The sequence below is a fragment of the Rhinopithecus roxellana genome, chromosome 10, assembly GCF_007565055.1.
Source record: "Rhinopithecus roxellana isolate Shanxi Qingling chromosome 10, ASM756505v1, whole genome shotgun sequence".
Classification (NCBI taxonomy): Eukaryota; Metazoa; Chordata; class Mammalia; order Primates; family Cercopithecidae; genus Rhinopithecus; species Rhinopithecus roxellana.
The window spans coordinates 135,804,826-135,823,882 of NC_044558.1; the positions used below are offsets into that span (position 1 = coordinate 135,804,826).

Sequence of the window (19,057 nt, forward strand, 5' to 3'; positions counted from 1 at the left end):
CCCTTCTCCCCCCGCCACTCCTTTTTTCCTCCTCTTTTCTCCCTCTTTCTCCTTCCCTCCCTGTCCTTCCTTTCCTTGATATTTGCCCCTTTTCCTACATAGTTTTCTTCCTTCTTTCTCCCTTCTTTTTTTTTTTCTCCTGTGCTTGGCCTGAGTTAGTTTTGAGCATCTGCCTTTCAAGGCTCCATGCCTTTGAAGATCTTAACAAAGCTAAAAATAAATAATAATCTGAATCTAATGCCAATAAACTGAATCTGATGCAGAGTGGAGTTTCTTTCTTCTTGGAGCACTTAATAAGGCGACACTGAAGTAGCAGTGGGAACAGAGCCAATCCAATCAACAAATTAACCAGGATCTCAGCTGGGGTTTCGCAAAAGACTACTTTTCTCAGGCTGTGCAGGATTTGGCCTTCATTCTTTAACAGAATGTGATTGGTAGAGGACATGTTGTGCTAATGGAGAACTGACAATGGCAACAATCATGGCACTGTTGTAAACATATCATCTTCTCTTATGAATTTCATTTGAGTAGTTGTTTTCATCTTCAGGGTGATGAATTTAGTGTGACCTGTTTATTCATTCCTCTTTTGCTCAGCACTAATTTATTTCCTTAGTGTTTTGCCTTAGACATGGATGTGAAAATATCATGTCTGGGGTTTGTCAATTAAGATATAGGAAAATTGATTACTTCTGTGCATGTATGAGTAGATTGTGAGGTCCTTTGCATACCTTCTTCATTGTATCTGTTAGGAGAATTCCAGGAGAAGTTTGCTTTTTTAATCTTGTTTTTGATTGAGAGGATTCAGCAAAGCTGATGGCTTTGGATTCTGCATGCCATGAAATTCATGCCATGTGTTAAGGCAGCCATTATTGGGATAGGAACAGTGATTAAAATTAGTATTTTGAGATTTTGGTTATCTTACTCTAGAGGGACAATCTTATTAAGGGCATCCATTTTAGTATTGGAGATAGATTGCTATGGCAAAATTCTTTATTTCCATTTGTAATATTTATACTTTTAGACTGATTCTTATCATGTTTGTTTTTTTCTTCCATTTTATATTTGTCTAAATTATGGAATTAGTTTTTGAGACTGGGTTTGATTTTGAAGGATCTGTCATGTGCTATTATTTGTTACTACATGTATAGAGAGACTGAGAAATAAGACAGAATGGGGAGGTGGAGACTAAACATTTATTCTACGGGAAAGACTTCTGTTTCATAATGCTGTGTTATGCTCATGAAACCTACTTTCGTTGCAAGGATTATGGCTCATTTAGGAAAAACAACCAGGCTTATTGCAGCTGTCAAGTGGTGTGGTTGATGAGAAATGAAGAGGTGTTGTTTTGTTGTTTTTCTTCTGTGCTGATGGTATGCACATACGGTATAATCTTATCTTTTTTGCACTACTCTGGCATTTATAATTAGGCCATTTAGGTGTGTTGGATTTTTCAAATTTTGGGAGGGGTAATTTTGTACCATTTCTCATTCAGAATGTTTTCATGTATGGGTTGTATGTTAGCCACCATCTTTATTTTGATTTCTTGCCCTATAGATTTCCTTTTGGAATATCTGGAGGTGTTTGTGTCTGCCTTCTCCAATATAGTTGATTAGTTATTGTGAAAGGGATGTGATCTTGTGGCTTCCACAAAAGTGGTGGTGAAGCCTATATTGGAAAACCTTTCTCAATCAGATATTGTTTGCAATAATGTTCTGGTAGGCTAATTGTAGACTGGCTCTTGACCAAATAATTTGGAAGGGGAGAGGCAGCTGCTTTCTGATAGATGGAATATAATGTGGTTAGTTGATCTTTGGAATTTCTTTTTAACATCACTGTAATAATTCATTCCAAACACATCAATTAAATGCAATTAAATGCTGACTTTTAACCATCCGTGTAGCAGAGGATCCTGTTGCTATGCATGAATTAATTTCTTAGAAGTATTAGTAGAGGTTCTATTTGGCTTGGTAATTACCAACAAAAATAGAATATGAGCTTTTTAAAGGAAAGTCTTGATTCAGATGTTCATATCATGTTTTGCTGTCAATATACCAGTGATGGTCACCAAAATTTTTTTTTGGTTAATATTTCACTGTTTTGGAAAGCACCTTTATTTGTTGATTGTATGGTTCCTTGTTTACATGTGTATCTTTTGAAAAATTTCTTGAATACTCATCATGTCCAGGCATATTAAGAGTATGAGACTTAGGTATATTTAATCATTTTAGCTAAGAAGCAGTTGGGATAGGAGCAGTTATGGGGTAGAGGAGGATCGGTTGGAATGTGCTTACATTTACCTTTGAAAAGCACCTTTGGATCAGTTTTGTCAGATGAAAACTTCTGGTTAGCAGTAATAAATTGATGAATGAATATTTCAAATTTTATAGACCATGACTAGTTATGTGTCTTTGCTTCACCACAATGTATGAAATATGATATGTGATTCTGTGTTTTATTGAGTTATATACAGAAAACATACATGTTGATGAGGGAATGAGAATACATTCAAATAGCTTGATTTTTGATAGGTTATTTTCAAATAAGCAGCATTAGAGTGGCTATCAGGAGATCCAGTTTAGGCTTTGCTGTGCCCTTACTGAACAATACCTGGCACACAATCATTTTAGTGATTTTGAACAAATTTTTTGACTTATCTGGGCTTCAGTATCTTCATTTATAAAATGAACATATTGGAATAGTTTACTTTTGAAGTCTCTTTTTGCTTAAAATTTCCGTAGTTTTATTTAAGGTGAGGACATTTGCCTTTGTCATCTCTTTCTAGTGATGTTTTGGGGTTTGACATTTTGAAAGAAAGTTATCATTGTGGTTAAATTTGGCTTGACTCCTTTAAAGATGGGCTGTAAATTTTTGGCTGTATATTCTTGAAATGAATTTTAGTATGACTACTTGGTTATTTCTGTGAACAGACTGTTGTGTCACATTGTGGTTGTATGATTGCCATTAGTAACTTTGAAGTTAGCAAAGGAGGGTTGATTGATCTGTTTGTAACATACTGTATTATAAGATAGTATTAAGAAAGTTGGAAGTTGGAAGTGTATCTTAGAAATAATTTATTCCATCTCCCTCATTTAACAGATAGAGAAACGTACCCAAAAAATATTTTTTTTAATTTATATGCTTAGCTTGTATCAGAAAAAGAACATTGATTTTATTCTCATTCAGTCATTCAGCAAACATCTACTTGAACCTGTCAGGGAGCCTCCTTTTGAAGACCAGGTTGTGAATAATGTTATTAACATTTTTATTTTGATGTAAAATAGTTCTGTCTCTCTTTGATGAAGAAGGAAACACCTTTCGCTCTTCCCAAATATGTTTGGCCTTCAAATCTTGACCATTCTATTTCTTCTTATTCAGTGCTTTTTGACTGAGCTCATATTCTATATAAAGCACCATTTAAGGTACATATATTCAGTGTCAGGTAAAATTTCACCCTCTCAAATTGAACTTACTATCAAACTGTGAAATCTTTCTGATGTCCTTTATTCCTCACTTTAATAAGCGCCATAGTGTTGTGGAGTACTAGCACTACCTCTTTCAATATAGTTGGGGCACATAGGAATGAACAGTAAATGTAAAACATAGTGATAGGTGCTATGAGAAAAATAAAGCGTGATTAGTGGATATTGATCAGTGGTGTACTCTTTTATATATGTGGTCAGGAAAAGTCTCTCTAGTAAGATAATTTTGGAGCATGATGTAGAGGAAGTGAACATTCAATATCTAGGGTAAATAGCATTAGAAGCACAGCAGCAAATAGCAAGTATAGCAAGTGTAATAGTCTTACACTTTTAATAGCACACCAATACTTCTTTTTTTCTTGTTAAGATGGAGTCTTGCTCTGTTGCCCAGGCTGGAGTGCAGTGGCGCAATCTTGGCTTACCATAACCTCTGCCTCCTGGGTTCAAGCAATTCTCCTTCCTCAGCCGCCTGAGTAGCTAGGACTACAGGCTCCCACCACCATGCCCGGCTAATTTTTGAATTTTTAGTAGAGATAGGGTCTCACTATGTTGGCCAGGCTGGTCTCGAACCCCTGACCTCGTGATCTGCCCACCTTGGCCTCCCAAAGTGCTGGGATTACAGGTGTGAGCTACTGTGCCCAGCCCGTACACCAATACTTTTTAATGACTAATGTCATTATTCAGAGCCATAGGTACTGAATGATTATACTATAATTGAAATGATGTACATTTATTTTCAATTTGTGATTAAGTAGGCCAAAGAATATATTCTTCTTTAGCTTCACTTAAGGCATCTAGGTTAATTTGCTTTGCTTTAGGCTAATTAACTCTTAATTTTTAAAGATCTTTAAACTTTTTTGGTAGTCTCTTCAATTTTTAAATTAGTATAGTTATTGTCAAGAGAGAAATAAAATAATATTTAATCAGATAAGTTTAAAAAATGCTGGTTTTACTAAAGGTAAACAGATTACTTACGAGTTTGTCAGAGGTTTTTAATGTGTGAATATATGTTGTTAATTTCCACAATTTGTTTGACCATGGTAGCCTATTTTATGTTAGCTTTTCTGTTTTATAAAGCACTCTCTGGATAACACTAGTGTATCTGACTGCATATATCCCCAGGGTAGAATGTATGCATCCCAAGAACTGCCTATGATGATCCACTAGGTTGTAAACATAAAATGGCAGAATATTTATTTCTATTTAATTTTAAAAATCTTGAGCAATGAAAATAAAAGCAATGAAAATAATATTTAGTAAATGGGTTGGTGCTTTTGCCTTACCTAGTTCCTTACATGAAACAGTAATATACTATTTGTGAATTATAACTTGACATGAATGGGAGTTCCGAAGTGATGAGTTTTAGTGATGTCCTCATTTGTTTGCTTGTTTATAGTGTAGTGTAATACAAGAATTTTCTTAAACGGGTAAATGTATTATTATTACCTAGTTTTAACTAAAATAGCTCCCACAAAAATGGGAAACTATCTTAAAATAGATTGTTGCCATGAAACATGTATTTATAATCATACTAATAAAAATCTGTGTTTATGACAATTGCTGTTGATTCTTATGATTATGTAGTTGAGCAAATTGTGATTTAACTGTAATATGACAAGATAAAGGGCTTATCAGAAAAAAGAATTAGATGTTGATAATGAAATGTGACCTGTTTAATCAGTAAGGTATAATGAATAAGGGGAATTGATGAAAAAGGAGGTGGTAGCAGTAAATGGACAAGAACTATCAGCATTCTCTTTTTTCCTAAATATAGTTGCAGCTTAATTTTCTCTCAGAGCTCTTTCAAGTGACAGTGAGTTATTCTTTGCAGTCATTCACGGTGGGTCACAGGCTGGCAGAGGCAGCGCCAGTTGCAACACGTGTCTTCTGCTGTCATCTTAGGCAGTGACACCCAGCAAGCCAATGTCAGAAGGGGAGTGTGTGAAAGATTGTATAGGAGGTTTATGTGGTTCATCACTCCAACCAACCTGGCATTAGTATAATAAATCCCACTTGATTGAGATGTATTCTTTATGTCAGTAGGTTTAATTTGCTGTTATTTTCTTTAGGATTTCAGTTTTTGTATTTATAAAAGAGATTTAACTCATAATTTTCTTTTCTTCTAAACAACTTTGCAGATTTTAGTATAAAGGGTATATTTTCCAAATAAAATATGGTAGGGAGTATTCCTTCTTTTCACATTCTCTGGAAGAGTTTGTGGAAGATATCTGTTAATTTTTTCTTAAATGTTTCTTAAGATTCACCTATGAAACTTTCCGTGTATAGAGATTCCATGTGTCTGGAGAATTTTTTGTGTATGTGATTGTTTTTTTAGTTAATAGAGGCACAGTTTCTTTAACACATATAGTACTATTCAAATTTTGTAATTCTTGTTTTAGTTTTGGCAAATTGTGTTTTTTATTTTGTAGTTTAAAAATTTTATGTAAAATTTTATATTTATTGATGTATTTTGTAATATCTTCTCATTTTTTGAAATATTTATAGATTACATAATGTCCTGCATTTGTGCCTGATGTTGGAAGTTTTATGGGTTTTTTTCACTTCATTATTTATTATCTTACTACTTATTTCACTTTTTTCTCATCTTTTTTCTCTTTTTACTTTCTTTGACTTACTCTGTCCTATTTTAAAAGATTCTTAAAAATATTTTCCATCATACTATTCTTTTTGCTGTAGTCTTTATTTTATTTTATTTTTTTCCACTCTCTTTTAGTTTCCTAATTCTGTTTCCGACTCTCTTTAATCTGATTATGTCATCTGTTGAGTTATTAATAGTACATATTTCTCAGGTCTAGAATTTCTATTTTATGGATTCCAGTTCTCTGGTGAAAGTCTCTGTCCTCTCCGTTTTCTCCATTTCCCTTCTGTTTTTCGGATGTATTAAGAACTCTTACATACATTTTAAAGACTCTGTAATAACTAGCATCGAAACCACCTATGGCCCCATCTCTGGACCTATTTCTTTTGTCTTATCTGTTTTCCATGTGCGTGGGTGTGTGTGTGGGTGTGGGTGTGGATGTGTGTTCCATTTTAGTTTTGTCGTTCTTATTTCTGATAATTTTGTTTTGGAAGCTGGGCATCATATTTGAAAAACTGGAAAGACTGTAGGATGTTAACAATGTCCAAAGAGACTTCATCCTCTCCTGTCCTAGGTAGGTAGAATTGGGGGCTAATCATCTTATTTCAGTGGTTCTCAAACTTTGGGATGTATTAGATATACAGAGGCCAAGGCTTGTTGCGGTGATGCAGGGTCTCCCATCTCTTGATCCAGGTCAAGAATTGCCAGATACCCCAAGGGAAAGCACCTTTGCCTTGTGTTATCTCACCTGTCAACATGGTTTTCCTTTTTCTGTTATTTCCCTTTAATTCCTCATTGCTTCAGTGTTCCCCAATGCTTTTAAGCAAAGCTTGTACATAAATATATATATAAAATATTATATATTATATCTATAATATATAAATACATAATACATAATATAGATATCTATATTATATAATATATATAATATATAAATATGTATTATATATATAAAGATGTATTTTATATATATACACTTTTTTTTCCTGTTTCCAGCTGTAGCATTGATGTGCTACAAACCACTGAATCATGCGTGAAGCAGCAAAAGTCTGGTTTTATTATTTGAAAACAAAACAGACGAAAAACTCATGGTTTTAGTTTCCTTTTTCTTTCAGGAAAAACATAAACAAGAATTGGAAGACATGAGGAAAGCTGGTCACGAAGCCCTCAGCATTATTGTGGATGAATATAAGGTAGAGGTTTGAGAGTATTGTTTACTTTTTTAAACCTTGGATAACTTTAGTAAAAAATGTATACATGTAGGTATATGCAAACATATGCAAATTATATGTGTAGTCTTATTTTGCTACAGAATTTCTTTCCATTCAGCAATAAATATCCATTGAAAACATACTTGGTGGATTACAAAGGTTAAATTGGGCACTGTTCTAGATTTGAGAAAGTTTGAGAATATTTGAGAATATAATATCAGCAGGTGAGGAAATTTAAGTACAAAATAATATAGAATTAATTGCTAGATTATCTTTTTTGTCTCTGCTGTGGTTCTTCTGACAGGAAAAATATTAAGGCATGAAATGTATCAGAAAAAATATTATTATACCTTTTTGCTTTTCTTTTCTTAAACAAATTAAATCGATTTAGGTACACTTTAGCAATAACAAATTATAATGTCAATATCACAGATATACAGTAAAACATTAATATTTAAAATTATTTTAAAAATTATTAAATTCTGTGCTTGCATAAGCTGAATTATTTAAAGCACATTGAGCATTTAATGTCAAATTTTTATTTCCCTTTAAGCTTCATGTTAGATCATTTTTCTTTTACAAGTAATGAAGGAATGAATACATTTTTATTGAAATAAAATTCAATTATCTCCAGAAGTAACCAGTATTGGCAGTTCCATTTTACATTCTTCTAAGAGATTCTCCATCTACTTGTCTATACTTATATGCTCATAACATACAATATAGTTTTCAATTGATTTAAAAAATATTATCTTACTAAATTTACTCTTTCTTGCTGTATTTACTTACTGACCTGGAGACATTTTCATGTCAGTATATATAAGCTTTTCCTATTTTTGTTACCCTTCTATAGTTTTCACAGTATTAAATATACCATAGTTTGTTTAACCATACATGTTTAGATAGGCATTTTGTTTTTCATTGTTCATTATAATAATAAATATAAAAAATTCTCCCTGTTACAGTTAGAATATAGAAATTTTTGTGTTGTTGATTAAACTTCCTCGCTAGACTTGTTAGAAGTTAATGTCATTTTAGTTGATAATTTAGTGTCAAAAGCTTCCTTAAGAAATCATTTGGGCCGGGTGTGGTGGCTCACGCCTGTAATCCCAGCACTTTGAGAGGCCGAGGCAGGTGGATCACGAGGTCAGGAGATCGAGACCATCCTGGCTAAAACGGTGAAACCCCGTCTCTACTAAAAATATAAAAAATTAGCCGGGCATGGTGGCGGGTGCCTATAGTCCCAGCTACTCAGGAGGCTGAGGCAGGAGAATGGTGTGAACCCGGGAGTTGGAGCTTGCATTGAGCCGAGATTGTGCCACTACACTGTAGCCTGTGCGACAGAGCAAGACTCCATCTCAAAAAAAAAAAAAAAAAAAAAAAAAAATTATTTGGATAAAAGTAGGAAAAGAAGTAGATCCAGAATTACGTGAAAAGTGTCTTTTTTTTTTTTTTTTTTTTTTTCCCACCTAGGGTATTAAAATAGTCTACTAGATATGTCTTGGGACACGAAAGGCCATTTTTGTGACCATACCCAATATAGTAGTTGATGCTTGTTGTTAAAAAGGTCATTAAAAAATGTCTGATTTTGGTGGAGCATAGTGGTTCACACCTGTAATTTCAACACTTTGGGAGGCCAAGGCAAGCAGATCACCTGAGGTCAGGGGGTCCAGACCAGCTTGGCCAACATGGTGAAACCCCGTTTCTATTAAAAATCTAAAAATTACCCATACATGGTGGTGCACACCTGTAATCCCAGCTAATCGGGAGGCTGAGGCAGGAGAATTGCTTGGATCCTGGAGGCGGAGGTTGCAGCAAGCCGAGATTGTGCCACTGGACTCCTGCCTGGGTGACAGAGTGAGACTCTGTCTCAAAAAAAAAAAAAAAAAAAAGTCTGATTTTTATAGCAATGATAATTGGCCCTTTTATAATGTTTTTAATATTTATTATTATAAACCAGTTTTACAGTTATTGAGTTGAGGAAAAGTCCTATATTATTATAGTATTGATTTTGACAACTTATTTTATCCCTAACGCTGAGGGTGGGAAGAATTAAAATACAGTTGGCCTAATATATTTGCAGATTCCATAACCATGGATGAGAAATATTTGGAGAAGAAAAGCAATAAAAATAATACTACAACAGTAAAAAGTGACACAAATTACTTGCTATCTAAAAAAATAGAAGCATATGGTAAAATAATTATCACATGAACTTCTTATGCTTGAATCTAGAATCGGTAAAAAAATCATTCCACTTCTTGTTCTTAATGTGCCACAAATCATCAACACGTTATGATTTTTTTCTATATGAATTATTTTACCTTTTTTCCATACTATTATGAAAGCCGATTCTCAGCATATTTTAGAACACCTTGGTTATGAAATTTTACATGACAGCCAATATATCTGATAATATTTCTCCTCAGAGTACTATAATATTATTGTATAAGATCTATGGGGAATTCAACAAGTCATGATTAATCAATATGCAGTGAATTTTCACTGATTTAAAAGTCTTTATATCCTTTGACTATATCCTTTGACTGAGCTATGAAATAAAAAATTAAATATAACTTTGTAGGTAATTTGATTGAATTCCTAATCCATTTAACAAGTCATCTAAACATCTGAAAATTTTACATTTCTCTTTAATTAAGTGCTAAGTAATGACACTGTGCAAATACGTAAAATGAGTAGCTCTTAACCAAGTTTCTTCAAAATGGCATTTGTAAATACTAGAATAGTTATCACTTATGATTTTAACCTCCTTAGTTGCCAGTATTGAAATTTATACCAATAATTATATTTGCAGCAAAGAAAATATTGTGGCGTTAGAACCAAAACAGTGGTTTAAAACATCAAATACCAACCTGTTTAGAAAAACAGCTAAGCACACTCACAATAACAAGACAAATAATTTTTCATTAATATTTTAAAAGCCATATTTTACTGTAGTGCATGAAAATTTGATAGATGATTCATTAATTATTAGGTATTTCAAAAGGAAACCAAAATATCTCTAGTTACTATTGTTAACAAAAGTTGTGTGAACATTCTCTTTGCATTTATTCATTTCTTAATTCAGCAAAGATTATTGATTATCTTCTTTATGCCACAGATTATTGTAAATACAGCAGTGAGCAAAATATTCAAATCCTTGTTTCAGTGGGATATAATTCCGCATCTGCATTCCATGACTACATATGATATTTAGGAAGGAAGCATTCCTTGACATTTCAGTTTTCAGGGCTTCACACTTTTACCTCTCCCTCCCCTGTAAATGTTTACTCAAATATGCAACTGGAATAGAAAAATCTGCTACTGTCTCACCACCAGTCCTGGCTCCTGGGGATCTTACATCCTTCTAGTTATCCTGGACTAGATATAATCAATCACTTCTTTCCTGTCCAAGTTGAGCAGAAATATTGTTGAGGAATTTGAAAAAATATTCCTTAGAGAAGAAAGTGGAAAATACCAATAAAGTAAAACAAAAATGGCAAAAGCCTAAAATGTAATGCATAGTAAGATAACTTATCTTTGTATAAACTTCTGCTTCCAGAAATAATGAAGACATAACTTTCGATATTTTTCCTATTTACTACAGATTAAAAAAACTGGATGTTTTATATAAAAGTATAGTACCTGAAATAAGTCCCTGAAAGTAAGACAGAAACAGGCAGACTAGCTAGGAACTATGAGACCCAAGTAACTACATGGTAGTGGGTTCCCTGGATTTTCTTTTTACCCTTTTTGTCCCACCAAAGTACTGGAGAAGTGAGTAACCCAGAAATACCGATGGGCATATAAAAACAGACCTCAAGAAAAACCTACTCTCTAACCAAAATCCTCCACCTAGTAAGACAGAAAAGTATTAGATAATAGCCATTTTACTTCCACCAAACACCATAAGAAAAAATGGCAGTGAAGGCTTGTTAGAGCGAGAACTTAGATTTTCACTCTTATCAGGTTATAAATGAGGAATTGTATCTCCTCACTGGGGTGGTGTTAAAGAAGGTGGAGCAGGGAACTAGGACTTTAATTCATCCTGGGCAATAAACCCCCTTCCTGCGAGTGTCAGGATAGGCCATGTAGGAAACTAGACTTCTACCCTAAGCTGGTGTTGATAAGGTATTCCTCCCTTACTGTGTTGGGAAGGTATCAAGGGATATCTAATGGGAATCAAGCCTGTCATTACTGCTTGGTAGAAATGAGGCCACTCCTCTGTGGTTTCAGTGGATGGTTTGTGGGGAACAAGAATGTGGCACCCTTACTCCTCATAGCCGGGTTGGTGTCAGTGGAGGCCTAGTGGGAAGCTGAACTCCCAATCATGTCCAGAAATAACAAGGAGATCCTTGTTCCCTGTATGCTGAGTGCTAGTAGAGGCTGAGTTGGATACCTAGACTTCCACCCTACCTGGAGATTTTCATTTTTCTTTGCTGGAGTGGTGTCCTGTCAGAAGAAATCTCCTGAAACACGATTTCAGATGTCTAGATTTCAATTAAAAATTACTTATATCAAGAACCAAGAATATTTTGTCTTGAATGAAAACCAAAAAGGAAAACAGATGCTGAATGGAGCAGCTTCCAGTTTTAGAATTATCTGACAAGAATTTTAAGTATCTGACAAGAATTTTAAATCATTAATTACAAAAATGTTTTAACAAGTGATTATGAACATTCTTGAAACAAATGTGAAAACAGAAAATATCAGCAAGTGTCAGCAAAGTAATAGATTCTATAAAGAAGAACCAACTGGCAATTTTAGAAGTAAAAATGTAGTAACCAAAATTAAAAACTCAGAGATGGGCTCAATAGTGGAATGGAGAAATAAGGAAAGAATCAGTAAATTTGAAAAAACTAGAAATTACCCAGTTTGAACAGTGTAGAGAAAACAGACTGAAAATAAATGAATAGGGCTTTAGGAATTTGTGGGATTATGATGAAAGACCTAAAATGTATATCATCCAAGTCCTGGAAGGAGTGAAGAAAGAGGGCAAAACTTAAAAACATTCAAAGAAAGATTTGCTCAGAAGTTTCCAAATTTGGCAAAAGATAATACTGCATATTTCAGAAGCCAAATGAACTGCAAATATGATAAAGACAAAAACAAACAAAATGCATGTCAACACCCACTATAATGGTTAATTTATACATCAGCTTGACTGGGTAATGGTTTCTAGATATTTGAGCAAATTTTATTTGAATGTTTTTGTGATTTTTTTTAATCAGATAAGATTAACGTTTACATCTGTGAACTTTGAATATAGTAAATTTCCCTCCATAATGTAGGTGGGCATCATCCAATCATTTGAAGGCCTTAACAGAACAAAAACTGACCTTCCCTGAACAGGAAAGGATTCTGCCAATAGACTGCCTTTGGATGCAAGCTGCAATGTTAGTTCTTCTCTGGGTCTCCAGCCTGGTCAGCCTTGTTTGCAGATTTTGAACTTGATAGCCTGCATAATCACATGAGCGAATCCCTTAGAGTAAGTTTTTCTGTATATTTGTGCATATATGGATTTGTTTCTCCGGAAACCTTAATACACACATAGCTAAACTTCCCTCAACCAAAAATTGAAAATCTTGAAAGCAGCCAGAGAAAAATGACATTTTACCTACAGAAAAACAGAAATGTGATAGGTATTTCATTAGAAACTATGGAGGTCAGAGGAAATGGAACAAGTGCTGAAAAAAAGAACTTTTAACCACAAATTTTGCATCCAACCCATATTTCTCCTTTAATTATTTTGTCATTGAATAACTTATTTTTGGTGACTTTAATTCTTTTAAAATTACTAAGGCTTACTTTGTGGCCTAGCCTCTGATCTGTCCTGTGCACTTGAGATGAATGTATATCCTGCTATTTTTAGATGGAGTGTACTCTACATATCTGTAGGGATAGATGGTTTATAGTGTTGCTTAGGTTTTCTCTATGCTATTGAAAATCTGCCTAATTTTTCTAGCCTTTATTTAATGTGGGGTGGTGAAATCTCTAAATATTATTGTTGAATTGTTTGTGACACTTTTAATTCTGTCAGGTTTTACTTCATGTAGTGTTTGGATATTTTGTTAGTTACATATATGTTTTTAGTTGTTACATCTTAATGTTAGTTTGTTTTCATACTGCTATAAAGAACTACTAGTGACTAATTTATAAAGAAAAGAGGTTTAATTGCCTCACAGTTCTGCCTGGCTTGCAATCATTGTAGAAGATGAAGGAGAAGCAAGCACCTTCTTCACAAGATAGCAGGTGAGAGAGAGAGAGAGAGAGTGAAGTCGCAAGTGCACACTTTTAAGCCATCAGATCTTATGAGGACTCACTCACTACCATGAGAGCAGCATGCTGGAAATCTGCCCCCGTGATCTAGTCACCTCCCACCAAGTCCCTCCCCTAACACATGGGAATTACAAATCAAGATGTGATTTGGGTGGGGACACAAAGCCAAACCATGTCATTCTGTCCCTGTCCCTTCCCAAATCTCATGTCCTTCTCACATTTCAAAATACAATTATGCCTTGCAACGTCCCTTAAAGCCTTACCTCATTGCAGTATTAACCCAAAGTCCAAGTCTAAAGTCTAATCTGAGACCAGGCATATCACTTTTTCCTATGAGTCTGTAAAATCAAAAACAAGTTAGTTACTTCCAAGATACAGTGGAAGTACAGGCATTAGTAAATGCTCCCATTCAAAATGGAAGAAATTGGCCCAAACAAAATAGCTGCAGGCCCCATGTGAGTCTGAAACCCAGCAGGGCAGTCAATAAATCTTAAATCTCCAAAATTATTTCCTTTGACTCCATGTTTCACATCCAGGGCATGCTGATATAAGAGGTAAGCTGCCAAGGCTTTGGGCAGCTCTCCCCCTGAGGCTCTGCAGGGTACAGCCTTGTGGCTGCTTCCACAGTCGGACATTGAGTGCCTATAACTTTTTCAGGTATACAGTGCAAGCTCTACCATTCTGGGGTCTTGAAGATGGTGGTCCACTTCTTACAGCTGCACTATGTAGTGCCCCAGTGGAGATTCTGTGTGGGGGATCCAACCCCACATTTCCCTTCTGCACTCCCCTAGTAGAGGTTATCCATGAGGGCTCTGTATCTGTAGCAAACTTCTGCCTGGACATCCAAGCATTTACATACATCCTCTGAAATGTAGACAAAGGCTCCCAAACCTCAATCCTTGCCTTCTGTGCACCTGCAGGCCCAACACTAAGTTGAAGCTACCAAGGTTTGGGGCCCACACCCTCTGAGGCAATGGACTGAGCTGTACCTTGGTCCTTTTTAGCCACAGCTAGAGCTGGAGTAGCTGGGACAGTGTGCCATGTCCAGAGACTGCATAGAGCAGTGGGGCCCAGAGACCATCCCACACAACTATTTTTCCCTCCTAGACCTCTAGGCCTGTGATGGAAGTGGCTGCCATGAAGATCTTTAAAATGCCCTGAAGACATTTTCCCTATTGTTTTGGCTATAAACATTCAACTCCTTGTTGCTTATACAAATTACTGCAGCCAACTTGAATTTCTCCGCAGAAAATGGGTTTTTCTTTTCTATTGCATGGTTGGTCAGTCTGCAAATTTTCCAAGCTTTTATATTCTGCTTCTCTTTTAAAGATAACTTCCAATTTGAGATCATCTCTTTGTGAATGTATGACTGTGCGCTTTCAGAAAAAGGTCATTTCTCAAATGCTTTGCTGCTTAGACATTTCTTCTGCCAGATACCCTAAATCTTGTCTCTCAAGTTGATCTTTTTTTTTTTTTTGGAGACAGAGTCTTGCTCTGTCAACCAGGCTGGAGTGCAGTGGCACGATCTCGGCTCACTGCAAGCTCCGCCTCCCGGGTTCACGCCATTCTCCTGCCTCAGCCTCCGAGTAGCTGGGACTACAGGCACCCGCCACCTCGCCTGGCTAGTTTTTTGTATTTTTTAGTAGAGACAGGGTTTCACCGCGTTAGCCAGGATGGTCTCGATCTCCTGACCTCGTGATCTGCCCGCCTCGGCCTCCCAAAGTGCTGGGATTACAGGCTTGAGCCACCGCGCCTGGCCTCTCAAGTTGATCTTACAGATCTCTAGGGCAGGGTCAAAATGCTGTGAGTCTCTTTGTTAAAGGATAGAAGAGTGACGTTTGCTCCATATCCCAATAAGTTTATCATCCCCCTCTAAGACCACCTAAGCCTGGAATTCACTGTTCATATCAGTGTCAGGATTTTGGTCAAAACCATTCAACAAGTCTTCAGGATGTTACAAACTTTCCCACATCTTTCTGTCTTCTTCTGAGCCCTTCAGCGTGTTTCAACCTTCATCTTCTACCCAGTTCCCAATTTGCTTCCACATTTTTAGATATCTTTATAGCAGCCCCCCACTCCTGGTACCAATTTTTTGTATTAGTCAGTTTTCACACTGTTATAAAGAACTACTTGAGACTGGGTAATTTGTAAAGAAAAGAGGTTTAATTGACTCACCATTCCACATTGCTGGGGAGACCTCAGAAAACTTATAATCGTGGCAGAAGGCAAAGGAGAAGCAAGGACCTTCTTCACAAAACAGCAGGAGAGAGAGACGGCGAAGTGGGAAGAGCCACACTTGTAAGCTGTCAGATCCCTTGAGAACTCACTATCATGAGAACAGCATGGAAGAAATTGCCCCCATGATCTCATCACTTCCTGCCAGGTCCCTCCCCTGACGTGTGGGGATTATAATTCAAGATGAGGTTTGGGTGGGGACATAGAGCTAAACCATATCAATCTTCCTGATGGATTCCCTCTCATTATATTTTTTATCTCTAGTAAGATTTTTTTTGGGCATAAAGTCTATTTTTTTCTGATATTTAATATAGCCACTCCAATTCTATTTTGCTGGTGGTTTGTATAGCAGGGTTCACTAACTCCCAGGCTGTGGACTGGTACCATTTTGTGGCCTATTAGGAATGGGGCTGTATAGCAGGAAGTGTTGGTGGGCAAGCAAGCATTACTGCCTGAGCTCCACTACCTCAGATCAGTGTCTTTATATTTTCATAGGCATGCAAAACCCTGTGGTGAACTGCATATGTGAGAGATCTAGGTTACATGCGCCTTATGAGAATCTAATGCCTGATGATCTGAGGTTTAACATTTTCATCCTGAAACCATCCCCTTTACCCTCGTCTGTGGAAAAATTGTCTTCCATGATACTGGTTCCTGGTGCCAAAAAGTTAGGGACTGCTGTATGTATTTTCCCACCCTTTTACTTTGAACCTATTTGTGTCTTTGAATATAAAGTTTGTCTCTTGTACAAATAGAATTATATGCATATTATTTTAAACAGTTGCTTTTTAAATCAGTTAAGAAAAGAGAAGCAGCGTCCATGCTGTCATTTAAAATTACCCTTATAATTATGGCTCCCTCCATACCAGTGGGTTCTGCATCCATGAATTGAACATTATATTCACGAGATGAGAAATCCATGCATATGGAGGGCCAAATTTTTGTATCTACAGGTTTCTCAGGGCCAGGGGCTTGAACAATCTCAGATTTTCGTATGATTAGTGGTCCTGGAATCAGTCCCTTTAGATATCAAGTGGCATCACTACCTTTACTGGCATGCTTTGTTTTTTCACGTGGATCAAATTATTATCTGGAGCTGCTTGCGTTAGTGTGAATAACTTGCTTTAGTATTTATTTTCTTCTTCAAATTTTATGGTTTTAGGTCTTAGATTAAATCTTTAATTCATCTTGAGTTGATTTTTGTGTATGGTGAGAAGTAGAAATCCAGTTTTATTCTTCTACATGTGGATATCCAGTTTTCCCAGCACCATTTATTGAATAGAGTGTCCTTTCCTCCGTTTATGTTTTTGTATGCTTTATTGAAGATCTGTTGGCTGTAAGCATTTGGCTTTATTTCTGGGTTCTCTATTCTGTTACATTGGTCTAGGTGTCTAATTTTATACCAGTATGATAGTGTTTTGGTTACTATAGCTTTGTGGTGTAATTTGAAATTGGGTAAATATGCTTCCAGATGGGTTCTTTTTGCTTAGGATTGCTTATTTGGGCTTTTTTATTCCATATGAATTTTAGGATAATTTTTTCTATTTTGTGAACAATTATGTTGGTATTTTGAAATTAATTTCATTGTATCTGTAGATTGCTTTGGGCAGCATGGTCATTTTAATGATACTGATCCTTCCAGTCCATGATTATGAGATGTATTCTCAGTTATTTGTGTCATTAATGCTTTCTTTTTTGTTTGTTTTAGCAGCGTTTTGTAGTTCTCCTTGTACAGATCTTTCACCTACCTGGTTACATATATTCCTGGGTATTTTAAATTTTTTTGGTAGCTATTGTAAATGGGATTACTTTTTTTGTTTCATTCTCACCTTGGTTGTCATTGGAGCTACTGATGTGTGTACATTGATTTTGTAACCTGAGACTTTACTGAATTCATTTATCAAATCTAGGATTTTTTTTGGAGGAGTCTTTAGGGTTTTCTAGGTATGCAGTCATGTCATTGGCAAATAGAGATAGTTCAAATTCCTGTTTTCCAATTTAGATGCCCTTTATTTCTTTCTCTTGTCTGATTGCTCTGGGTAGGACTTCCAGTACTGTGTCATCTCATTGCCTTCTACACATGAGAAGTAAGCTGTTAATCTTCTTCAGATTCTCTTATACACGAGTTATTTTTATCCTGTTTTCAAATTGTCTGTTTTTCACTTTTAATATTTTGACTATGATGTTTCTGGGTGTGTGTCTTTTAATTTATTCTACGTGGAAGTCATTGAGCCTTTTATATGTATAGATTGTTTTTCATCAATTTTGGGAAGTTTTCAGCCATTCATATTTTTTCTCCTACTTCTCTTTTCTCATGTGTTACTTTCATTATGTATGTATTCATTTTCTTAATGGGGTCTCACATGATTTTTAGGCTCTAGTCATTTTCATTATCCTTTCTCTGTTCTTCAGATTGTATGATCTTTATCAGTAGTTCTTAAGGTTTACTGATTCTTTCTTCTCGTAACTGACATCTATTAATACAACTTTCTATACATTTTTCTGAATAAATGCTTCTCAGTTTGTTGTAAGACCTTTGATCAATTTCCAGAGACTGAATGATTGCTTTGCCAATTTGCCGTGTCACATGATTTGGCTATGTCCCCTTCCAAATCTCATCTTGAATTATAGTTCCCATAATCCCCACATGTCGTGGGAGGGACTCAGTGGGAAGTGATTGGATTATGATGCAGTTTCCCCCATGCTGTCCTGGTAATAGTGAGTGAGTTCTCACAAGATCTAATGCTTTTATAAGTGTCTGACATGTCCCGTGTTTGGACTTCTCCGCCCCACCTCCCGATGAAGAAGGTGCATTGCTTGCCCTTCACCTTCTGTTATGATTGTAAGTTTCCTGAGGCCTTCCCAGCTATGCAGAACTGTGAATCAATTAAACCTCTTTTCTTGATAAATTACCCAGTCTTGGGTATTTCCTTCTAGCAATGTGAGAATGAACTAATACACCCTGCTTAACAGATGACATTCTGGAATAGAGGTTCCCCCCCAACATGCCCCGCCAGCTCCTTATAATGCCATTCCAGAAGTTCCACCCCCCTTTCTTATTTTTTTAATCCAAATTAAAATAGTGGTTACTTTGTTACAAATATTCTTTATTTCAAAAATGATTATTCTGAGGTCAGTATCATGAAAGACTCATGACATTCTCTTTATTCTCAGTGCATTGACGAAAGTTGTGGGTTTGTTTATGTCATCTTTCATATTGGATCACCTCAACCCATGAATCTTTGCTGATTTCT

General features: G+C 35.8%; 1 protein-coding gene across 12 annotated transcripts in view; it reads left to right on the forward strand.

The window, feature by feature from the left end:
* Nucleotides 1-19,057, forward strand: part of CCDC91 (coiled-coil domain containing 91) — a 346,963-nt gene that overhangs the window by 139,921 nt on the left and 187,985 nt on the right. For all 12 annotated transcript variants that reach the window (XM_030939611.1, XM_010379889.2, XM_010379895.2 and 9 more), the window contains one exon: nucleotides 7,194-7,271. In XM_030939611.1, the coding sequence (XP_030795471.1) occupies nucleotides 7,194-7,271 (78 nt within the window). The remainder of the gene's footprint in view (nucleotides 1-7,193; nucleotides 7,272-19,057) is intronic.